The sequence below is a fragment of the Panthera uncia genome, chromosome D1 (genome assembly GCF_023721935.1).
Source record: "Panthera uncia isolate 11264 chromosome D1, Puncia_PCG_1.0, whole genome shotgun sequence".
Classification (NCBI taxonomy): Eukaryota; Metazoa; Chordata; class Mammalia; order Carnivora; family Felidae; genus Panthera; species Panthera uncia.
The window spans coordinates 51,199,978-51,221,397 of record NC_064808.1 but is presented as its reverse complement, the minus strand read 5'-3'; the positions used below and the strand labels follow the sequence as shown (position 1 = coordinate 51,221,397).

Genomic DNA, 21,420 nt, shown 5'->3' with positions numbered 1-21,420 from the left:
CCCAACTGAGAATTCTATGAATACACAAATGACTTCTAAATTTAAAAACAAGAGTTCAGAGTGAGAAGATGTATTGGCTTCAAAATAGCAGACCTGATCTGGAATCCATGGAGAGATCAAAGACACAGAGATAAAGGACTCCATTAGTTGCAAGAGATCAGAAAGAATTAGTTAAACCCCAATCAGAAGGTGAAAATAAGGTGCCTGGGTGGCTCAGTCAGTTAAGTGTCCAACTCTTGATGTCAACTCAGGTCACAATCTCATGACTAGCCCTACGATAGAGCCCTGAGTCAGGCTCCATGCTAGGTGTGGATCCTGCTTAAGATTCATTCCCGGGGCACCTAGGTGGCTCAGTCAGTTAAGCGTCAGACTTCAGCTCAGGTCATGATCTCACAGTTTGTGAGTTCAAGCCCTGCATCAGGCTCTGTGTCAGCACAGAGCCTGGAGCTAGCTTCTGATTGTGTCTCTGTTTCTGTCTCTGTCTCTGTCTCTCTCTCTGCCCCTCCACTGCTCATGTTCTGTCTCTCTCTCCACAATAAAATAAACATTTAAAACAATCAAAAAAAATATTCATTCTCTCTCTCTCTCTCTCTCTCTCCCCCCTCTGCCCTTCCCCCTCTCACACTCCCACTAAAAAAAAGTTTTAGAAAAAAGGTAAAAATAATATGTGATATGATATAAGGTACCAGGTGCACCACAATTAAAATAACAACTGAGATGACATAACTTAAATTTGTAAAACAAATTTTTTTTAATTTTCTTTAAATGTTTATTTATTTTTGAGAGAGGGAGAGAGAGACAGACAGACAGTTCAAGCAGGGAGGCAGCAGAGCGAGAGGGAGACACAGAATCTGAACAGAAGAATTCTGAACACAGAATCCAGGCTCCGAGCTGTTAACACAGAGCCCGAGGTGGGACTCGAACTCCTGAACCGTGAGATCATGACCTGAGCTGAAGTCAAACACTTAACCCACTGAGACACCCAGGCGCCCCTGTAAAACAAATTTTAAAAGATGAAGTAGGAAGGTGCAATCACAACTGGGATACAAACTGAATTCTCCCCAATGATCAGTTCACTTATTTACACAAGCGACACGGAGGTGTGATTCACAGATTCTTGACCAATTCTTTACCCTGTGGTTACCTCCTGGATGTGACATAGTCCATATTTATCTAATGAGTTTAATGGAAATGCTCCACTGGAATGGACACACAGTCAGGACAATATGCAGCTAAGAGAATGCAAGAAGCTATGACCATGGAGAGACACAAGGTGACAGTGAGAAAGGCCCCAGAGCTGCCTCCTCGTACTCTCTTCACTCTGGAGCCCTCTCTTTATGCACCAGCCCTGCTGAAATCCCACGCACTCTATTTCCCAAGCTTCCCTCAAGAGTAACAACTTTTGTGACAGGTGATATACTGACTTGTGTTTTTATCCATTTGCATCCCTTGGCCCTACCTTGTAGATCAGTGGTTCTCAATCTTGGCTACACATTAGAATCACCTAGGAAACGTAAAAAATCCCAGTGCTCACATAACACCCCAAACCAATTAAATTAGAATCTTTGGATGCAGTATCCAGTTATCGATATGTTTTAAAGCTTCCAAAACGAACCCAACATTGAGAACCACTCCAGACCCGTTTTCTGATACTCCTACAGTGACAGTTTATTAGACAAAATTGTAACTTTCAAGGACTCCCCAAGTTAGCTTTTTTATTTAAGACCGCCTTCCTACCCCACTCCTGACCTGTAACTTAAACAATTCCTTGTGCCTCATTGTCTGCTAGATTTTTCAACATCCTGGAGCTCCTCTAAATAAACCTGGGTGTGCTCATAATGCTCTGTGGGGATCTCCAAGGTGATGCCCACAGATGTAACCCAGGTTGGGGGCTAGTGTTGCATATCACTCCCATGAAGGTGCACCTAAAGACAGAGCATTTGATGCCTGTGTCTAATCATCTCACCTGTGGGTCTCCCCTGCCCCTGATAAAACCTCATCTTTGGCAGGAAGTAACAGTGAAGCCATGGAAGCACGAGCCACGATCCATGGTGTGGAGCGGGAACACGCAAGCTGGAGAATGGGAAGGGTAGTACCCAGGAGAGCACGGTTCCAGGAAATTGACTCATATGATAAATTGGATCATAGAAATGATAACCAGGGTGGGAATAAAGAGATGATAAGCAGAGAGGCCACTTTCCCATTCCAAGCTGCCCCATGTTAGTCCCGTAACAATCATGTTAATTAAACCAGTAAGAGGTTAATCTGGTTCTTCCAACTGTAAGTCCTGCGGTCTTTCCTATGAAGTCCAGCAGCAGCTTCTGAAACTGAAGCCACATAAGTGAAAAGAATGGGGAGATGCTGGAGAACTTGGTCTTCTTCATTTCCACGGGCAGTGCAAAGGACAGGATGGCAGACACACACTCTTTCCTGACTCCTACACAGACTGGGGGCCAAGAGAAATTGAACAGGAGTTAAGTGACCTTCTAAAGGTCCACTGATTCCATTACCAACTGATTCCATTGCCTCTCAGAAGTCCACTGATTCCATCGCCAACTTACAGTCTCTCTAGAACCTGAAACCAGAGTCCAACCTTGCACCCACTCAGAGAGTCCCCTCCATGGCATCTTTATCAAACTATCACCCACACTCAGCTTGAACATTCCCAGTGATGGCAAGCTCACTGTACCTAAAGCCACTATCCTGGTTAGATGCACTGACTTACAAAGTCTTACTTTGGGCTTAAAGGTTCTTCCTCCACATCATATATAATTGCTGCAGACACAGAGACACAACAGTCTTTTTCAGATTTCACCTGAATATTGTTCTTCATGGTATCTGCTGATTTCTTGAAAACTACATCTCAACTTGCAAACATAGATTTACTTGTGCAATTATTTGTTTAATGCCTGTAGCCCCTCTTAGGCTGTAAACTCCACCAAAATGAAGAGGAGTACTGGCTTTTTTCATGTTGTGTAATTAGACCCCCAATACTAGCACAGGGTCAAGCACATAACAGATGATTAATAAATACTGTAACCAGATAGATAAATAAATAATTGAATAGATACACTGTATCTGAATATGCCAAACATAATATTCTGTAACCTTCCCTTGTTCAGATTATCTTAAATTATTTTTGCTGTTCAAAGTAGCTGATTTTTCATTTCTTCACCATATATCCCCCTGTCCGGGTGACTCACAGATCATCAGTCTAATATGAATCAACGGTGCAATATGTAGCTTATAAAAACTTCATGGGTTTTAGTCTTTGCTAAAAGAAGTATTTTATTCAAAGATAATACGTCCTAACATGCACACATACAATTCTATACTTTATCCCCACTGCTTACATCGTCCTTATTTTCTTTGATAATGTTCTTAAGTCCCACTAGTAGTCAGACTGAAAACTTCCATTTTATCTGAAGCTTTTCCTAACACTTTTTAAGCAGAAATAATAATTTTATCACCTGTGACTTTAAAATAACTGTACAGACTTTTCCCATTTTGCTAGAATTACATTCATGCCTCTATCCTCCCTGTCCTGAGCTCTTTTACAGTCAGACCTGTGCTTAGTTCAATCTTGTCTTCCTAACACTTCACAGAATTCTAACACAAAGACATGCTTAAGAAATCATGAATTTATAATAAATAAAAGCATGACCATACTGCTTGGGACCATAACAGAAGTACATTCAGCTCTGGGCTCCACACTGCAGATGGGAGGTAAACCAACTGGGACACACTCAAAGGCAAGGGGATCAAGTCATTTAAACAGCATGGAAGGAGTCAGTGGTGCTTTGAGAAGAGGAGATAGAGAGGAGGTAGAGATGTGTGGGGGTGGGTGTAAGAGGTGATGAGCAATAAACAGAGATCACAGGCAGTCAGTCTGGGGCCCAGGTAAGGAGGATTTTTCTAAGAGTCAAAGCTGCACAATAGGGATAATAAACTTCTGGTCAGTGGAGACGTTCACGCAAAGACTGAATAATCCTTGATGGGAATATTAGAGGGGCAATTCCAGCATCTGCTGAATTAGGATTAAAGGCTCTTTCACCTGCCTTTCCGCCCTCACACTTATGTCCAGACTGCCAAGGTCTCTCTTATTCCATGACACTGAGAATATCATGGCTGCAGATCTCTGTGGGACCCAACAGAGATCAGAGATCATGGCGCCCCCTGCCAGGTGATCGCGTGTCTTTCTCTAAACCAGTCTCCAGCAGCCTTATCTGAAAGTGTGTGGGAGGACACGGGGGCATTTGAATAAATATTACTCTATGTGTAGGAAACCTACCTGAAAATAAGATCTGGGGACTTTTTTTCCTAGTAAACCTCTCCTTCACTGGCCAAACAAACTGTAGTGAATACACAGCACGCATGTGCCTTAACAGAGACTCACTCAAAGATACAGAGACATGAGAGAGACCAAGAGAACCTCAGGGGCACAAATGGAATTGCAGACAGAACACTCTTGGGCACATACCTAGGAGATGCAAATAGACTCAGATTCACCTGAGAGAGCTTTGTGAAGTAGCTTTTGGATTGATTGAGGGTAGGCCAGAGCTCACAATGGCACCGGAATGAGCCTCAGGCAGGCACTGGCCAAGAGAGTAGGTGGACTCTATGTCCCTGAGAGTCCCCAGAGCCCAGGGCCTTGGGGTCCACGTTGTGCCCGAGGGTGATGCTGAGCTGGTTATGGGGAAAGGAGGGAGATGAGATCTCGCCTTGGGGACAGAAGGAAAAGAAAAAACACATCCTCTAGAGACGCTGCCCTGTCTCCACACAGAAAATAAAATCCCAACTCCTTCCCTATGTTGAAGAGGATGGAGATAAATTTCTACAAGCTCCATGGCAACATCCCCTCTGCCCTCAAGTGTCCAATTTCAAAATTGGAACTCTGCACCCTTAATCCAGCATCTACCTCCTCATATTCTGGGCTTAAAACCTATATCTGAGGCATAACCTAAAGTTTAGACCCCAGTGGGCAAACTCTAGGACTCAGAGATCAAGAGAAGAGAGCTTGGAGCCCAGAGTTTCACCAATAGGGGATATAACCAAGCTTCCTTCATCCGCTTATGACGACTGTTCCCTACTCAATTTTCACTCCTATCCCTACTACTCAACCTCTCACCAAGCTCCAAAAGATGAAGGTCTCTTCCAGGAGAGACGTCCCAAGATACTGAAAGACCATGGGGTACAAAGTCACAGAGATGTAGGTTTGAGTCAAAGGTCTACCATCTACCAGACTTTATATCTCAAGAAACTAGCATTTCTTCAACTTAGAACCTAATTCATAAGGAGGATAGTAACCATATATAGGGGTAGACATTCAAATGAAAAGAAGAAAGTGACATTTTTTAATGTGATTGCACCACACATGATAATTATCCTTATTATAAATTCTAGTGGACTCCCCAATTTCAGATCCCTCTAATAAATTCTTTCCCCCAGATACCTAGACTTCCCATTAAGTATTTCAGTTGACCTCTTCCTTATTTCAGTTTCAGGTAGGGTGTAAGTGTATTTTGGGGAGAAATAGCAGAAGAGCTCTCTCCCCTTTCTTAATCAAAGGGTGGGATGCATGGGGAAAGCAAAGAGAACATGGATATAGAGTAAATTTCCCCTTCCCCATATGGAACTTTGAACTATCTCATAGAGGCAGTTTAAGAGCAATCTCTGCTTTCCCATTGCTGTAGAATTGTTTGCATTAGGTTAATGACTTGGGAACCTGGAGATGGAATTCAGAAGAACACAGATGACAATTTTGTGAATAAGGTCACAGAATTATGGGGGAAAAAGAGACCTAAAAATGCCTCAGAATAGGCATTAGTCCCTGGTGGGAAGGGGCCAGGATTTCAAAAGTCATAGAGCAAAGTAACTGTAGCTATGTCATTAGGGACAACATGATGCGGAACAGGCATCAGATCAGATCCAATTCATTCATTTATTTAATTAGTCACTTGGTTGTTCATTTATTTACCATGTATTGGGTGTACCAAACACTGTGCTAGGTGTAGGATTTTAGGTTTGACTGCCATTATCTCTCTTTTTTGACTTTTCAGAAGCCCTTTTAAGAATCAGTTTCTGCCTCCATTTAATGACAAGAAAAGTAAAGAGAAACCCTATGTACTTGTTCAGAGTGGTAATACTAAACATAACACCTGTACAAATCCCAACAAAAGGGACTTATAAATTAGAAGTGTTAAAAGTCATCTCTGGGGAAATTATGAAACATTTTCCCCCACAAAGCTTAAAGAGAAGAATCAATTTGCCCTGTAAAATAGAAGTGAGATTTTCCAGAGCAGATTGAAGCAAAGATAGGCACAATGCAGGTAGGTGTTTGGTGTAGAAGAATATAACCACGTTAAGCAGATGTCTTCTAAAAAAGGAAATACTTGCTTCAGAAAAAAAAGTTCATAGACTTTTTAGAAAAGAGAGAGAAACCTCAGAAGATGTGCTGGTCAGGGGACTTATATGCATTGAAATCCCAATGACACAGAACTGTTGCAAGGTCCCACATCCCACTGTGACAACCAGCTGATTTTTGCCTCCCAGGTTCTAACTGCCTAATGGGCAACCTTAAAATTGGAGCTTGCCTGAATTTTGGATTCCAGGTAGGTTGTGATGGCATGTGGGATAAGAAGGGAATCGCACGATGGAACAGGGGCCTCAGAGTGACTGTGGAATGGCTGGTGATTGTTCATCAAATCCTTCTGTGAAGCTATTTCAGTGTTCCCACTTCGTGGAGATAAAAGTCTCTAAGTCGGCATTTCCCGTCACCACCTGCACCATATGCCTAGTTGTCCTGCACTCAGTCTCCCCAAGCTTTATTTATTTTTGTAAATGTTTATTTATTTATTTTGACAGAGAGAGATAGAGCATGGGCGGGGTAGGAGCAGAAAGAGCAGGAGACAGAGAATCCCAAGCTGACTCCATGCTGTCAGTGCACAGCCCAATGCAAGGCTTGATCCCACGAACTGTGAGATCATGGCCCGAGCCAAAATTAAGAGTCAGAAACTCAATGGACTGAGACATCCAGGCACCCTGCCCCAGCATGATCTGACTAGGCGGTCTCTCAAGATCATGTTTCCCAAGCTTCTCAGTGTGAAACTTCCCCTTCGTCTAAACAAAGCTGTTTGGAATTCTCCTAAATATTCTAGACCAATATTCTAGGATAAAGCTTCTCTCAACCTTTGACATATATCAGAATTACCCAGAGGGCTTATTAAAAACACAGATTGCTAGGGGGGCCTGGGCGGCTCAGTCGGTTGAGCGTCCAATTTTGGCTCAGGTCATGATCTCATGGTTTGTGGGTTCAAGCCCCGCATCAGGCTCTGTGCTGACAGCTCAGAGCCTGCAGCCTGCTTCAAATTCTGTGTCTCCTCTCTCTGCCCCTCCCATGTTCATGCTTTGTCTCTCTCTGTCTCTCAATAATAAATAAACATTAAGAATAAAAAATTAAAAAAAAAACAACAACACAGATTGCTAGACCTCACCCCCCAGAGTTTCTGGTTCAGGAGATCTGAGGAAAGTCCTGAGAATTTGTACACTTAACAAGTTCCCAATCATGGCTGATGATGCTGGTCTGGGAATCACACTTTGAGAAACACTTGTCCAGACTCTTACACTTTGTGGGTCTCACCATTTTTGTTACATATCAGATAGGCATTACCTGAAAGATGTCTGAAAGAGTAGTGCTGTGCTTCTCAAGCTTTAGTCGCCGAACAGACTGTATTTAGTCTTATTAAATACTATTTGAATCCAGTAGGTCTTGTGTGAGGAGAAGAGTCTGTTTCTCCTAACAAGCTACCAGGTACACCAGTGTGGTTGTTGTCCATTGGGCCACACTTGGAACAGTAAGGTTCTAGCCTTCTTTTGCCTCAATATTTCTTCTCAAGCAGTTATTCATGCTATTTTTGCTAAGATCATTATCTTCTTTTTTCCTGCCACCCTGTACCAAGTACCTTAACCTTACCTCTCATCTTTCACAAACTACTTGACACACACACACACACACACACACACACACACACACACTTAACTTGACCTCCACAAACCAAACAGGTCCTCTTTCTCACATGAAGCACCAAGCCTTTACAAAATTTTGTCTCCAATGTTTATTATTTCCCCCACTCTAGGTGGTAGTAGAATTATTTGTGTTCAGCCTATTTCCTCTGTAAAACTTCCATTGTTTCCATATGTCAAACATTTTTCAGGGCATCTGTTACTCTTTTATATGCTTTTTCCTTGATATGTCTATCTCTTACTTAACAGTTCACCTCGTTCACCATCATAAAATTCTTAGTGACTGGCACTAGCTTTTTCACATGGTGAATGATCAGTACATATTTAGGTCATTTTATTGAGTCAGCTGTTCTTTTATTCGTTCTGTATTCACAACTATCAAGGTCCTGGTTCCCCTCCTGTGTCTCAGCATTCCTCAAGCTGGCAAACAAGTCCAAGTCCTTTCTCTCAGTAGCCTTCCTCAGCTCTGGGATTTATAGAGGACTTTGAGGATCCCTCTGCGTATCTCCTTTGTCTTCACACTGTAGATGATGGGGTTGAGCATGGGGGGTACAAACAGGTAGACATTGGACATCATGACATGAACAACAGGTGGGGCACTCTTCCAGAAGCGGTGGATCATGGAGACAGTAATTATGGGCACATAAAAAGCCAGCACTGCACAGATGTGTGACATGCAGGTGTTGAATGCCTTGAGCCGCTGCTCCTGAGATGCGATGGCCAGCACAGCTCTGAGGATCAATGCATAAGAAAGCAGGATGAACGCTGAGTCTACACCACAGGTGAAAATGACCACAAAAAGCCCATAGATGTTGTTAACATGGGTGTCTCCACACGCCACTCTCATGAGATCTGGATGGAGGCAGTATGAGTGATGCAGAACTTTGCCCTTGCAGAAGGGCAGCCATTTTACCAAAAAGGGGAAAGGGAAAAGAGTGATGAAACTCTTGGTGAGGATGCCCAGGCCCATAGCCAGGATGCGGCTGTTGGTGAGCACAGTGGAATAGCGCAGTGGGTCACAAATAGCCACAAAACGATCAAAGCTCACGGCCAGCAGTATGCCTGATTCCATGAAAGAGAAAGTGTGGATGAAGAACATCTGGACCAAGCAGGCATCGAAGCCAACATGGCGGTAGTTGAAGCAGAAGGTAGCAAGCACAGTGGGAAGTGTAGACAAGGACACTCCCAGATCGTTGAGAGAGAGCATAGAGAGGAAGCAGTACATGGGCTGGTGCAGAGCAGGCTCCTGAGCCACCAGAGTGAGGATGCTGAGGTTGCCTATGATGGAAATCAGGTAGAGGATGCAGAAAACCAGGGCAACCCAGGCGTGGCCTGTCTGCATCCCAGGAATGCCTGTGAGCTGGAGTGTGGCTGGCTGGAAGGGGGTACCATTGACACCCAACATGGCAGGCAGGTGGGAGAATGCAGATGGGGTATAAGCCCCTGAGGATGTATTGGGGGGGTTCTTCACTTTCTTTCAGACATTCTGTCTCCAACACAAAAGGTTAGAGATTGAAAGAGTTTATCTATGTTCCTGCTTCTCCCATCAGACTATGAGCTCTTTGAAGACAGTAACTGGGTTCTAATAATTTCTGTATCATCAGGGCCCAGCACCCTGTCTGAGCCATAGTAGGAACTCCATGAAGGTGTGATGATCAGGTGAGGGCCCATGACGTGGCAAAGCAACAGGGTAGGAGACAACTGGAATGATGCTCCCTAATCTTCCCCTTAAAGTGCATCATGCCTTCACATCCCCGGTCTCACCCCAGAAGCCATATTCTGGAAATTTGGGACAAACAGAAATTAAGATAAACGGGGGAAAAGAAACACCACCATGTCTTTGGGAGCCCTGTGGTCAATGGTGCAGATGAAGCCTCTATTGTCGTACACGTATAGCTACAATAAGCTGTCCTCAGACTTCTCCTCGTGTTCACAATCCCATGGCACACCCTGAATGTGTCATCACCAGAAACGCTTCCACCTCTGAAATCTTAAATTCCATTTTTTTCATTATTACCATAGACTTCCAGCTTCCACCTCACCTACCTTCTCATGCCCATGTACTTGCTCTCAGAGTTTCAATAAGTCTTCCATATGATTCTGTTCTATTCGTCTATGAGCCTCTCCTCACTTTTTCTCTGACCTACTCACACTAGGAGTGGTATCTTCATCTTCTCTATGCTTGTCTTTCATGTTCACACAGGAAACCCTAACCTTTGATAAATTCTATAACCAAACTTCCGGGTGTACAGCTGGATAAAACCAAAGAAGCAAGTGTTTGATTGGAGAAGAGACAGACAGACAAACTGATTTTACCACTACCTAAATTTTAAGCTCAACATCTTTATTTATTCTTACCCCCTTGGTATTCCAAGAAAGAGATGTCTCGCCTTCTCTGAGGATAAGGCACTCCACTTTCAGGATTCCATGCCTTGCTATCTCTTTCAGAGACCACTTCCAATAGTGTATTGAACTGTATCTTCAGCCTCTCCATTTCTGTCTCTTTCCTTTCAGGCAATAAGCATGTGCAAGACCAGCCCATCATGAAGCCATAACCTTTACTCTCTAGCTGTCATTCTATTACCCTCATTAACTCTTAGTCAAACTTCCTGGAACACTGTCTCTCTGGATGCCACGGAAAGGGGGCTTGTTCATGTCTGCTTTTCCAGTTCCGTTCTGAGATCCTGAGAATCAGGGTTTCAACCTTATTAACCATACCTTCTATCACCGTTCAATTCACTGTATGTGGCTTCCACCCTTCCCTCTCCCAAATAAAGTGAATTTCTCTCTGCTCACCAGCGAACTCTTTGTTGCTTCATCTATTTGAGCTCTCTACCAAAGTTAACATTGTTGGCAACTCAGTTTTCCTCCTACCTCGGCATCTTTTTCTGTAGCATCTTTACTGACTCCTCTTTCTTTGTCTTTCTCTTCAAGCCATTACAACTCTAGGAAGAGTAAACATTAGTCAGAATGGTGCAGATTGAGAAACCATACCATAAAGGGCTTCTTCTCCGCCTTTATCTAAAATATCTCTGTAACTGTATTTCCACGGTACTTGATATCTTAAAATTAAAGCTCCATTCTGTAGAGAATAGGATAGTGGTTGCCAGGGGCTGAGGGATGGGGTGGTGAGGGAAATGGGGTGATGTTAGTCAATAGGTATAAGCTTCCAGCTCTAAGATGAATATATTCTGTGGATCTAATTGCAGCTTGGTGACTCTAACTCATACTGCTTTAATATAGACTTGAAACTTGCCAAAAGAGTGTGTCTTAAATGTTATCAACTCACACACAAACAAAATAGAAATTACACAAGGGAACAGAGGTGTGAACAAATCTTATTGTGGTGATCATTTTGCAATATAGATGTGTAGCAAATCATCGCCTCATAGGTCCTAAACTGACACATGTTATATGTCAATATCACAATAAAACTGGAAAAATCTAGGCTGAAGCCAAAGGACTTTGAACCCCAGAGTCTGGGAGGAAAAGAGACTGAATCTACCAGGAAGAAAATGGGAAAACTGGAGAAAAGATAGGGCTACTCCAAGGAACAAATCAAAGCACACCTGGTAGAGGGTCCAAAATATCACTATGACTAGGGTAATAAAATAACCAAAGTGACAACAACAGAGAACAAGTAACAATCTCCAAAAAAACACCTCCTGAGGGGCCAGGCCCTGGACAGTGTATGACCCCCCCCCCCTTAATATAGCAGTGTTCACAGGTGCAGAGAACACAACAAATTTTAAAACGCATAAGGGATGGAAAACTAGCCAAAATGATAAAACAGAAGAATTCTCCTCAAAAGATATTCCAGGAAGTAGTGACAGCTAACACATTGATCAAAATCGACTTAAGCAATACAACTGAACAAGAATTTAGAATAATTGTTATAAAATTAATGGCTGGGCTTGAAAAAAAGCATAGAGGACAGCAGAGAATCTATTGCTACAGATATCAAAGGACTAAATAATAGTCATGAGGAGCTAAAAAATGCTATAAATGAGGTGCAAAATAAAATGGAGGTGGCCACAAGGAAGATTGGAGAGGCAGAGGGGAGATTAGGTGAATTAGAAGATAAAATTATGGAAAAAAGGAAGCTTAGACAAAAAGAGATTTAAAAAATCCAGGAGTACAAGGGGAGAATTAAGGAACTAAGTGATGCAATCAAACAGAACAATATCTGTATCATAGGAATTCCAAAAGAAGAAGAGAGAGAAAAGGGCTGAAGGTGTACTTGAACAAATCATAACTGAGAACTTCCCGATCTGGGGAAGGAAACAGGCACTGAAATCCAAGAGGCACAGGGAACTCCCTTCAGACAAAACTTGAATCGATCTTCTGCATGACATATCAGTGAAACTGGCAAAATATAAGGATAAAGAGAAAATTCTGAAAGCCCCTAGGGATAAATGGGCCTTAACATACAAAGGTAGACACATAAGGGTAGTAGCAGACCTATCTACTGAAACTTGGCAGGCGAGAAAGGAATGGCAGGAAATCTTCAATGTGATGAGCAGGAAAAATATGGAACCAAGAATCCTTTATCCAGCAAGTCTGTCATGCAGAAAAGGAGAGATAAAGGTTTTCCCAAACAAACAAAAACTGAAGGAATTCATCACCACTAATCCAGCCCTTAAGGGGGATTCTGTGAGTGAAGTGTTGCAAGGACCACAAAGTACCAGAAACAGCACTGCAAACATGAAACGTACAGATAACACAATGACTCTAAACCCATATCTTTCAATAACATTGAATGTAAATGGACTAAATGCTCCAATCAAAAGACACAGGATATCAGAATGGATAAAAAAACAAGACCCATCTATTTGCTATCTACAAGAGACTCATTTTAGACCTGAGGACACCTTCAGATTGAAAGTGAGGGGATGGAGAACTATCTATCAAGCTACTGGAAGTCAAAAGAAAGCTGGAGTAGCCATACTCAGATCAGACAAATTAGACTTTAAATTAAAGGCTGTAACAAGAGATGAAGAAAGGCATTATATAATAATTACAGGGTCTATCCATCAGGAAGAGCTAACAGTTAAAATGTCTATGCACCTATATCAGAAGCCTGCAAATATATAAAACAATTAACCACAAACATAAGCAACCTTATTGATAAGAATGTGGTAATTTCAGGGGACATTAATACCCCACTAACAATGCATAGATCATCTAGACACAGGATCAATAAAGAAACAAGGGCCCTGAATGATACACTGGACCAGATGGACTAGACATATATATTTAGAACTCTACATCCTAAAGCAGCAGAATATACTTTCTTCTCGAGTGCACATGAAACATTTTCCATATAGATCACATACTGGGTCACAAAACAGCCCTTAATAAATATAAAAAAGTTGAGATTATACCATGCACACTTTTAGATCACAATGCTGTGAAACTTGAAATCAACAACAGGAAAAAGTCTGGAAAACCTCCAAAAGCATGGAGGTTAAAGAACACCCTACTAAAGAATGAATGGGTCAACCAGACAATTAGAGAAGTAATTTAAAAATATATGGAAACAAATGAAAATGAAAATACAACAATCCAAATGCTTTGCAATGCAGCAAAGGCAGTCCTGAGAGGAAAATACATTGCAATCCAAGCCTATATCAAGAAACAAGAAAAATCCAAAATGCAAAATCTAACAGCACACTTAAAGAAACTAGAAGCAGAATAGCAAAGACACCCCAAAACCAGAAGAAGAAGAGAAATAATAAAATCAGAGCAGAAATAAACAATATGAAATCCAAAAAAACTGTAGAGCAGATCAATGAAACCAAGAGTTGGTTTTTTGAAAAAGTACACAAAATTGATAAACTTCTAGCCAGTCTTCTCAAAAAGAAAAGAGAGTACCCAAATAGATAAAATCATGAATGAAAATGGAATTATTACAACCAATCCCTCACAAATACAAGCAATTATCAGCGAATACCATGAAACATTATATGCCAACAAACTGGACAACCTGGAAGAAATGGGACAAATTCCTAAGCACTCACACACTTCCAAAACTCAAACAGGAAGAAACAGAAAACTTGAACAGACCCATAACCAGTGAAAACATTAAATCTGTTATCAAAACTCTCCCAACAAATAAGAGTCCTGGTCCACAAGGCTTCCCTGGGGAATTCTACCAGACATTTAAAACAGAGATAATACCTATCCTTTTCAAGCTGTTCCAAAAAATAGAAAGGGAAGGAAAACTTCCAGACTCATTCTATGAAGCCAGCATTACTTTGATTCCCAAACAAGACAGAGACCCAGCAAAAAAAGAGAACTACAGGCCAATATCCCTGATGAATATGGATGCAAAAATTCTCAACAAGGTACTAGCAAATAGAATTCAACAGCATATAGAAAGAAATACTCACCATGATCAAGTGGGATTCATTCCTGGACTGCAGGGCTGGTTCAACATTCACAGATCAATCAATGTGATACATCACATTAATGAAAGATAAGAACCATCTGATCCTGTCAATTGATGCAGAAAAAGCATTTGACAAAATTCAACCTCCTTTCTTAATAAAAAACCCTCGAGAAAGTCGGGAAATAAGGAACATACTTAAACATCACAGAAGCCATTTATGAAAAGCCCACAGCTAATATCATCCTCAATGGGGAAAAACTGAGAGCCTTCCCCCTGAGATCAGGAACACAACAGGGATGTCCACTCTCACTACTGTTGTTTAACATAGTGTTGGAAGTTCTAGCATCAGCAGACAACAAAAGGAAATGAAAAGCATCAAAATTGGCAAAGATGAAGTCAAGCTTTCACTTTTGCAGATGACATGATACTATACATGGAAAATCCGGTAGACTCCACCAAAAGTCTGCTAGAACTAATACATGAATTTAGCAAAGTCACAGGATACAAAAATAATGTACAGAAATCAGTTGCATTCTTATACACTAATAATGAAGCAACAGAAAGACACATAAAGAAACTGATCCCACTCACAATTGCACCAAGAAGCATAAAATACCTAGGAATCAACCTAACCAAAGATGTAAAAGATCTGTATGTTGAAAACTATACAAAGCTTATGAAGGAAATTGAAGAAGATACAAAGAAATGGAAAAACATTCCATGCTCATGGATTGGAAGAATAAATATTGTTAAAATGTCAATACCACCCAAAGCAATCTACACATTCAATGCAATCCCAATCAAAATTGCACCACCATTCTTCTTGAAGCTAGAACAAGCAATCCTAAGATTTTTATGGAACCACTAAAGACCCTGAATAACCAAAGTAAATTGAAGAAGAAGGCCAAAGCGGGAGGCATCACAATGCCAGAGTTTAGCCTCTACTATGAAGCTGTAATCATCAAGACAGCATGGTATTGGCACAAAAACAGACACACAGACCAATGGAATAGAATAGAGAACCCAGAACTGTACCCACAAATGTATGGCCAACTAATCTTTGACAAAGCAGGAAAGAATATCCAATGGAAAAAAGACAATCTCTTTCACAAATGGTGCTGGGAGAACTGGACAGCAACATGCAGAAGAATGAAACTAGACCACTTTCTTACACCATTCACAAAAATAAACTCAAAACGGATGAAGGACCTGAATATGAGACAGGGAACCATCAAAACCCTAGAGGAGAAAGCAGGAAAAAAACCTCTTTGACCTCAGCTGTAGCAATTTCTTACTCGACACATCTGCAAAGGCAAGGGAATTAAAAGCAAAAATGAACTATTGGGACTTCATCAAGATAAGAAATTTTCTGCACAGCAAAGGAAACAATCAACAAAACTAAAAGGCAACCGATGGAATGGGGAAAGATATTTGCAAGTGACATATCAGATAAAGGGCTAGTATCCAAAATCTATATAGAACTCACCAAACTCCACACCCAAAAAACAAATAATCCAGTGAAGAAATGGGCAGAAGACATGAATAGACACTTTTCTAAGGATGACCAAAAGACACATGAAAAGACACTCAATGTCACTCCTCATCAGGGAAATACAAATCACAACCACAATGAGATACCATCTCATGCCAGTCAGAGTGGCTAAAATGAACAAATTAGGAGACTATAGATTCTGGAGAAGATGTGGAGAAACAGGAACCCTCTTGCACTGTTTGTGGGAATGCACACTGGTCTAGCTGCTCTGGAAAACAGTGTGGAGGTTCCTCAAAAAATTAAAAATATAACTACCCTATGACCCAGCAATAGCACTTCTAGGAATTACCCAAGGGATACAGGAGTGCTGATGCATAGGGGTACTTGTACCCCAATGTTTATAGCAGCACTTTCAACAATAGCCAAATTATGGAGAGAGCCTAAACGTCCATCAACTGACGAATGGATAAAGAAGATGTGGTTTATATATACAATGGAATACTACTTGGCATTGAGAAAGAATGAAATCTGGCCATTTGTAGCAACGTGGATGGAACTGGAGGGTATTATGCTAAGGGAAATAAGTCAGGCAGAGAAAGACAGATGCCATATGCTTTCACTCATATGTGGATCCTGAGAAACTTAACAGAGAACCATGGGGGAAGGGATGGGGGGAAAAAGTTACAGAGAGGGAGGGAGGCAAACCATAAGAGACTTAAATACTGAGAACAAACTGAGGGTTGATGGGGGGTGGGAGAGGGGAAAGTGGGTGATGGGCAATCAGGAGGGCACTTGTTGGGATGAGCACTGGGTGTTGTATGGGAAAACAATCTGACAATAAATTATACTTAATATAAAAAAATTTTAAAAACCTGGAAAAATCTATATTAACAATTTAAAAATAAAACAAAGTTCCACTTTTGAATTTAAGTTAATGACTCCCTCATTTGCTTCTAACAACTCCTTTTTCTTTTGAAATTCTAGAGTTTCCATCTTTTTTTTCTAGTCCTCTTAGTAAATATAGTGAAATTACATGGTGCCTAGAAACTGGACAACACCCAGGTATTAGCAAAAATCCTGAAAGTATGGGGGCCATGAGAAGGAATTTGTCTATTCCTTTGTTTTCTTTCCTCCAAATCAGAATCCAAAGGAACCCTTTCACTGGTAGGATTTCTTTTCCCTACTCCCCCTGCAGACCTCTCTCTTTTCCTTACCCAGGTTTAAAGGCCACGTCTCTAAGAAGTCTTCATAAATCCAGCCTATCCAGATTTTTTCTTTAGCATCTTCACTTCAAGATTACTTCCACATACTGAAGAAATGGAAAGACTCTTCAGAGCACCAGCAGATACTAAGGTGTCTCTCACAAGAGAGATATAGCCCACTGTCCTTGAATCCAGGTATGCAAATTTAGGTAAACCAAAAGGGCATATTTCATCCATGCTCCAGACTTTCCTCAGTCTAGAAAGCAACTCTTAAAAGGTGTACCCCAAAGAAAACATGCTCTGCCACCACATAACGAACATTTGTCATTGTTTGGGCCATAAAGGTGTCAGGTAAAGATTCCTAAATGTGACTAATCTAGAAAGAAAAGCCAGGAAGATAGAGACAGACACAACAAGGTGGTACTCTTGCACAGGATGTGGATGAGCATGAACACACACATGGTCACACAAAAGTACCATTAAATATACATGCTTACACTCCTACACACACTAAGGCACTCAGATATTCATAAGGACTGTCTCAGGCATCACACAGACAGAAACTATAATGCACTCTTTTAGTCATACATAACACAATCACAACCACAGACTTTAGGTAGATGCAGAGCTGCTCACTGACATTATACAATATGCGTGAAATATTCTCTCATATTTATACCCCCTCAGAACACAGACTTGCAAGCATGCACGCACATGCACATACACACACGTGCCACAAATAACATCAGTAAGTCAGTAATAACAGACTCACATCAGTACATCAGTAATAACAGACCCACAGTAATATCTCTACCAATTACATTCCCATGACATGGTCAATACTAAAATCCCAGCTAAGCTTGAATACTACATGGTTGAATGACTTCAATTCATTTGGTTCTGTGATTTTTTTCTCCAGCTGCACACCAAAAAGGTAGGTATACGAGACAATAATTCAAATTTCAGGCCAATGAAAGTATGGACAAAATCTAGATCTCATGCATCTAGAGCTCCTTAGCCTTAAAGGTATATGGTTTGGTATCAGGGTTTTGGTTCAGATGGGACCTGGCATCAGAAGCTGTGATCCTTGACTTTGCAGGCCAACAAATTTGGCTCAGGTCTGCAGGGGAAATATGAGGATTGGAGTCTGTCTGAGGTTGCAGTAAGAGTGTTAAAGCTTGGGACAACTTCCAGATAAGGAGCCCACATAGGCAATCTAAAGGAAGGACACTCACTGGGTGGCAGATGATTCTTTTCCCTGTAGCTGGATGTGCTGGCCTATGAGTCCAGCTGGCAAAGCAGCATCAACTCACTCTCCTGTGACTCATAAATTTACAACTACCCTAGAATCCCAAAGCTCGTTTGTTTGTGGTAGGAGGAGGAGAAAGCAGAAACAATGGAGAAGGTGGTATCCATGAGTAGTGAGCCGGGCCATATGAGAATTGCTCCCAGGAGAATCCCATTCTTGGACTCATCATCCCTGATGCCATCATCCATATCCATTACTATATTAATTAACCTTTCCTTGATCAGGGGATGCAAACATATGTATGCAAAACATACATAGTCATAGACATTCTGAGACTCCCACAGACACAACCCTAGACACATTTAGCCATTTCTTTACCAACATTCGTACTGCCTCTTTCTGATCCATACACAAACAGAAAAACACAAATACACTCAACTGCCCAATGCTCTAATCACCAGTCACATATCTTGACACATCAAACACACACGCAACCTCTGTTTTCTTACACTGATTGTACAGGCTCATGTAGATTATAGACAAAATCTTAGAAATCACTAAAGGCTCATATAAATGCTTGACAAAACAAGCAAATATATTCCCATGATCACATATCCAAAAGTATACACTTCAAATATCCACATTCTCATTAAGAGATCAGCAAAAAAAAAAAAAAGAAAGAAAAAGAAAAAGGAAAAGAAAAAGAAAAACAGAGAGAGAGATCAGCAAAATATCCACTGACTTCAGACTATCACCACATCTATTCACAGATTCACATATGGAGTTTAAATGCACCGCATATTTTTTGTACAAATGCATGTCAGCACTTACAAACATACTTGTGTAAGCATTCCTTTACTCCAACACCGTATGGAGCCTAAAAATTATGAATTTCATTCAATTCAACTAAAACCAACATAAAAATTAAAAACCACATTTTTGAGCATTATTCTCCTCCAGGTATTATCTCAAAACTGATGTTATGCAGAGCAACAGTGCCTATTCTTGCAAAGAAGATAAATACTGGAAAAGTGATCCATTCAATAGCGCAGACAAATATGCCTCAGGCACTCCCTAGAAATATGTCATAAACAGATTTCACAAGAAGATCAATGCATTTGTCAAAAATGTATCTAACGTAGGATCTGTGCGTTATGTGCTTGAACAAAATCAAAGAACTACATAAAATATTAAACTTCAATTAATGATCTGAACTCTGAAATATTTAGGGTGAAGTGAGATGCATCAGTAAGACAAATGGACTGATGGATGATAGTGGGATGGATACGCCCGTAGATATATGATAAAGCAAGCAGAATAAAATATCAATGATCTGTGACAGGTAGATTGATGTTCACTGTAAAATTATTTCAAGTTGTCCATGTTTGAAATTTTACATGATAAAATGTTGGGGATTTTTGTTAAGTACTTGGGCAGGAGCCCACTCCAACTTGAGATCTCCAGCACACCCACCCTCCTTAGAAATCATACAGCAGGGGGCACCGGGGTAGCCCCACACCTCAGCACCAGGCCTGACACACCCACCCAATTCCTGATCACTGGGAGGGACTGAAAGTTCAATCAGAGCCAAGAGTCAACCTAGCCCACCTCTGGCCCACCTGACCATTGCCCCCCACCCAGCTGGGGCCGAGAAAGCAATTGGAAGCCAGGCATCCTGCACTGGAGAACAAAGGTGCCCAAAGCGGAGGGTGTGATAAAATGAGGCCTCTTCAAGGAACTGATGGCTCAACACAGCTCTCCCTCCCCAGTCCCACCCACTAGCTTTGACTCTGTCCCTGCCCCCCTGGATGGAGAGAGGAGAGGAAGGTGGGAATGGGGGTAACTGAGGCAAAGGGTGTTTACCTGATGGTGATAATATAAATAATAAAATTAAAAAACAAGTGGAGCCAGACATAGACCATTCTCCTGAAAGCACACACCAGGTTTAAAACTGCAATGAAGATGCAACTTTCTATGGAAACCAATTTGACAATAAATTTCATAATAAAAAAAAAAAAAAAAAGAAAATGCAACTTACTGCAAAATGATTTCAAGTCCTCACTGAAACCAACCCTGGTCATCTTTTGTATAAACTCGGTACTCATATGTGTTACGGGATAAATTTATCTATTTGGATAACTGCTGTCTTTCGTATGGCTAAAGACACGAATCAAATTTTTCAGCCACGGCTTGTTTTGTCCCAAGGTCAGCCACTTATGTTTAATAAAGGCACACTCCAGCCATCCTCCATCTCTGTGCCCCATCCTAGGGGCATCCGGTTCCTTCCCCAGACTGTTCTCTGCAGTGGAGGCTGCAGAACCAGGCAGAGCCAGCTGTAACACAGTGGGATCGCTGCTTTCATGGTCGAAATAAATAATGCAGTAAAGAGAGAGTCGTGAATTCTACTTGAACAGGGAAGGTTTTCAGAAGTTTGGCTGGTTTCATTGTGTGCCAATCTTGCAGTAGTTACCAGAGAAATCTGGCTATCTGGCTTTGAGAGAAAAGATCTTAATGTACAGAATTTCCACTCCTCAGAACGCTACAAATTCAACTACCTTCCTCTTCCAGGCATGACAAAGTGTTGCTGGCTATGACGCCGGAAGTCCATGAGAGATCACGGATCTTACGGTGTTAGTGGTACCATCACACCGCAGTGAATGAATCAACTATGCTTCTATGGTACTGAGGATACGCATGTTTACCCTCAGATCCGCCACTCACCCTTCTGCAGCTCTTCCCCCCATCACAGGGGACCAGTCATAACCTGAATATCCCAGACTTCGGAGGGAGATAGGCTCAGGTGTAGGGAGTACCGGCAGACAGGGGGCACGTCACTCACTCCACTCTCCCGCCTTGAAGCAGAGTCGCCCAGCTGGGTCTGCATGTCTGCTCCAGCTTCTACCGGGCAAGGTCACCTTGGATGCAGCTCCAGAACCACCACCTCTGACTCCCCAGCCTGGGGATTGCTGTGGCCTCCTGCTGTTGCAAATCTCTAGGTTGTATTCTTCTGCTGGTCAGTTTCTCAGCTCTTTTGAAATGTGTGTAAACAATTCCCACGGTTCTG

General features: G+C 41.6%; 1 protein-coding gene across 1 annotated transcript; it reads right to left on the bottom strand.

Annotated features, from left to right (window-relative positions):
* Nucleotides 1–8,330: 8,330 nt before the first annotated feature.
* On the bottom strand, nucleotides 8,331–9,773 carry LOC125913741 (olfactory receptor 51I1). The gene has a single exon (XM_049618929.1). It carries the CDS (start codon nucleotides 9,425–9,427, stop codon nucleotides 8,483–8,485), a length of 945 nt encoding a protein of 314 aa, XP_049474886.1. The 5' UTR covers nucleotides 9,428–9,773; the 3' UTR covers nucleotides 8,331–8,482.
* Nucleotides 9,774–21,420: the final 11,647 nt, after the last annotated feature.

Bases quoted from the DNA above. Each gene is read 5' to 3' on its own strand.
- LOC125913741 (XM_049618929.1), bottom strand. From the start codon at position 9,427: ATGTTGGGTGTCAATGGTACCCCCTTCCAGCCAGCCACACTCCAGCTC.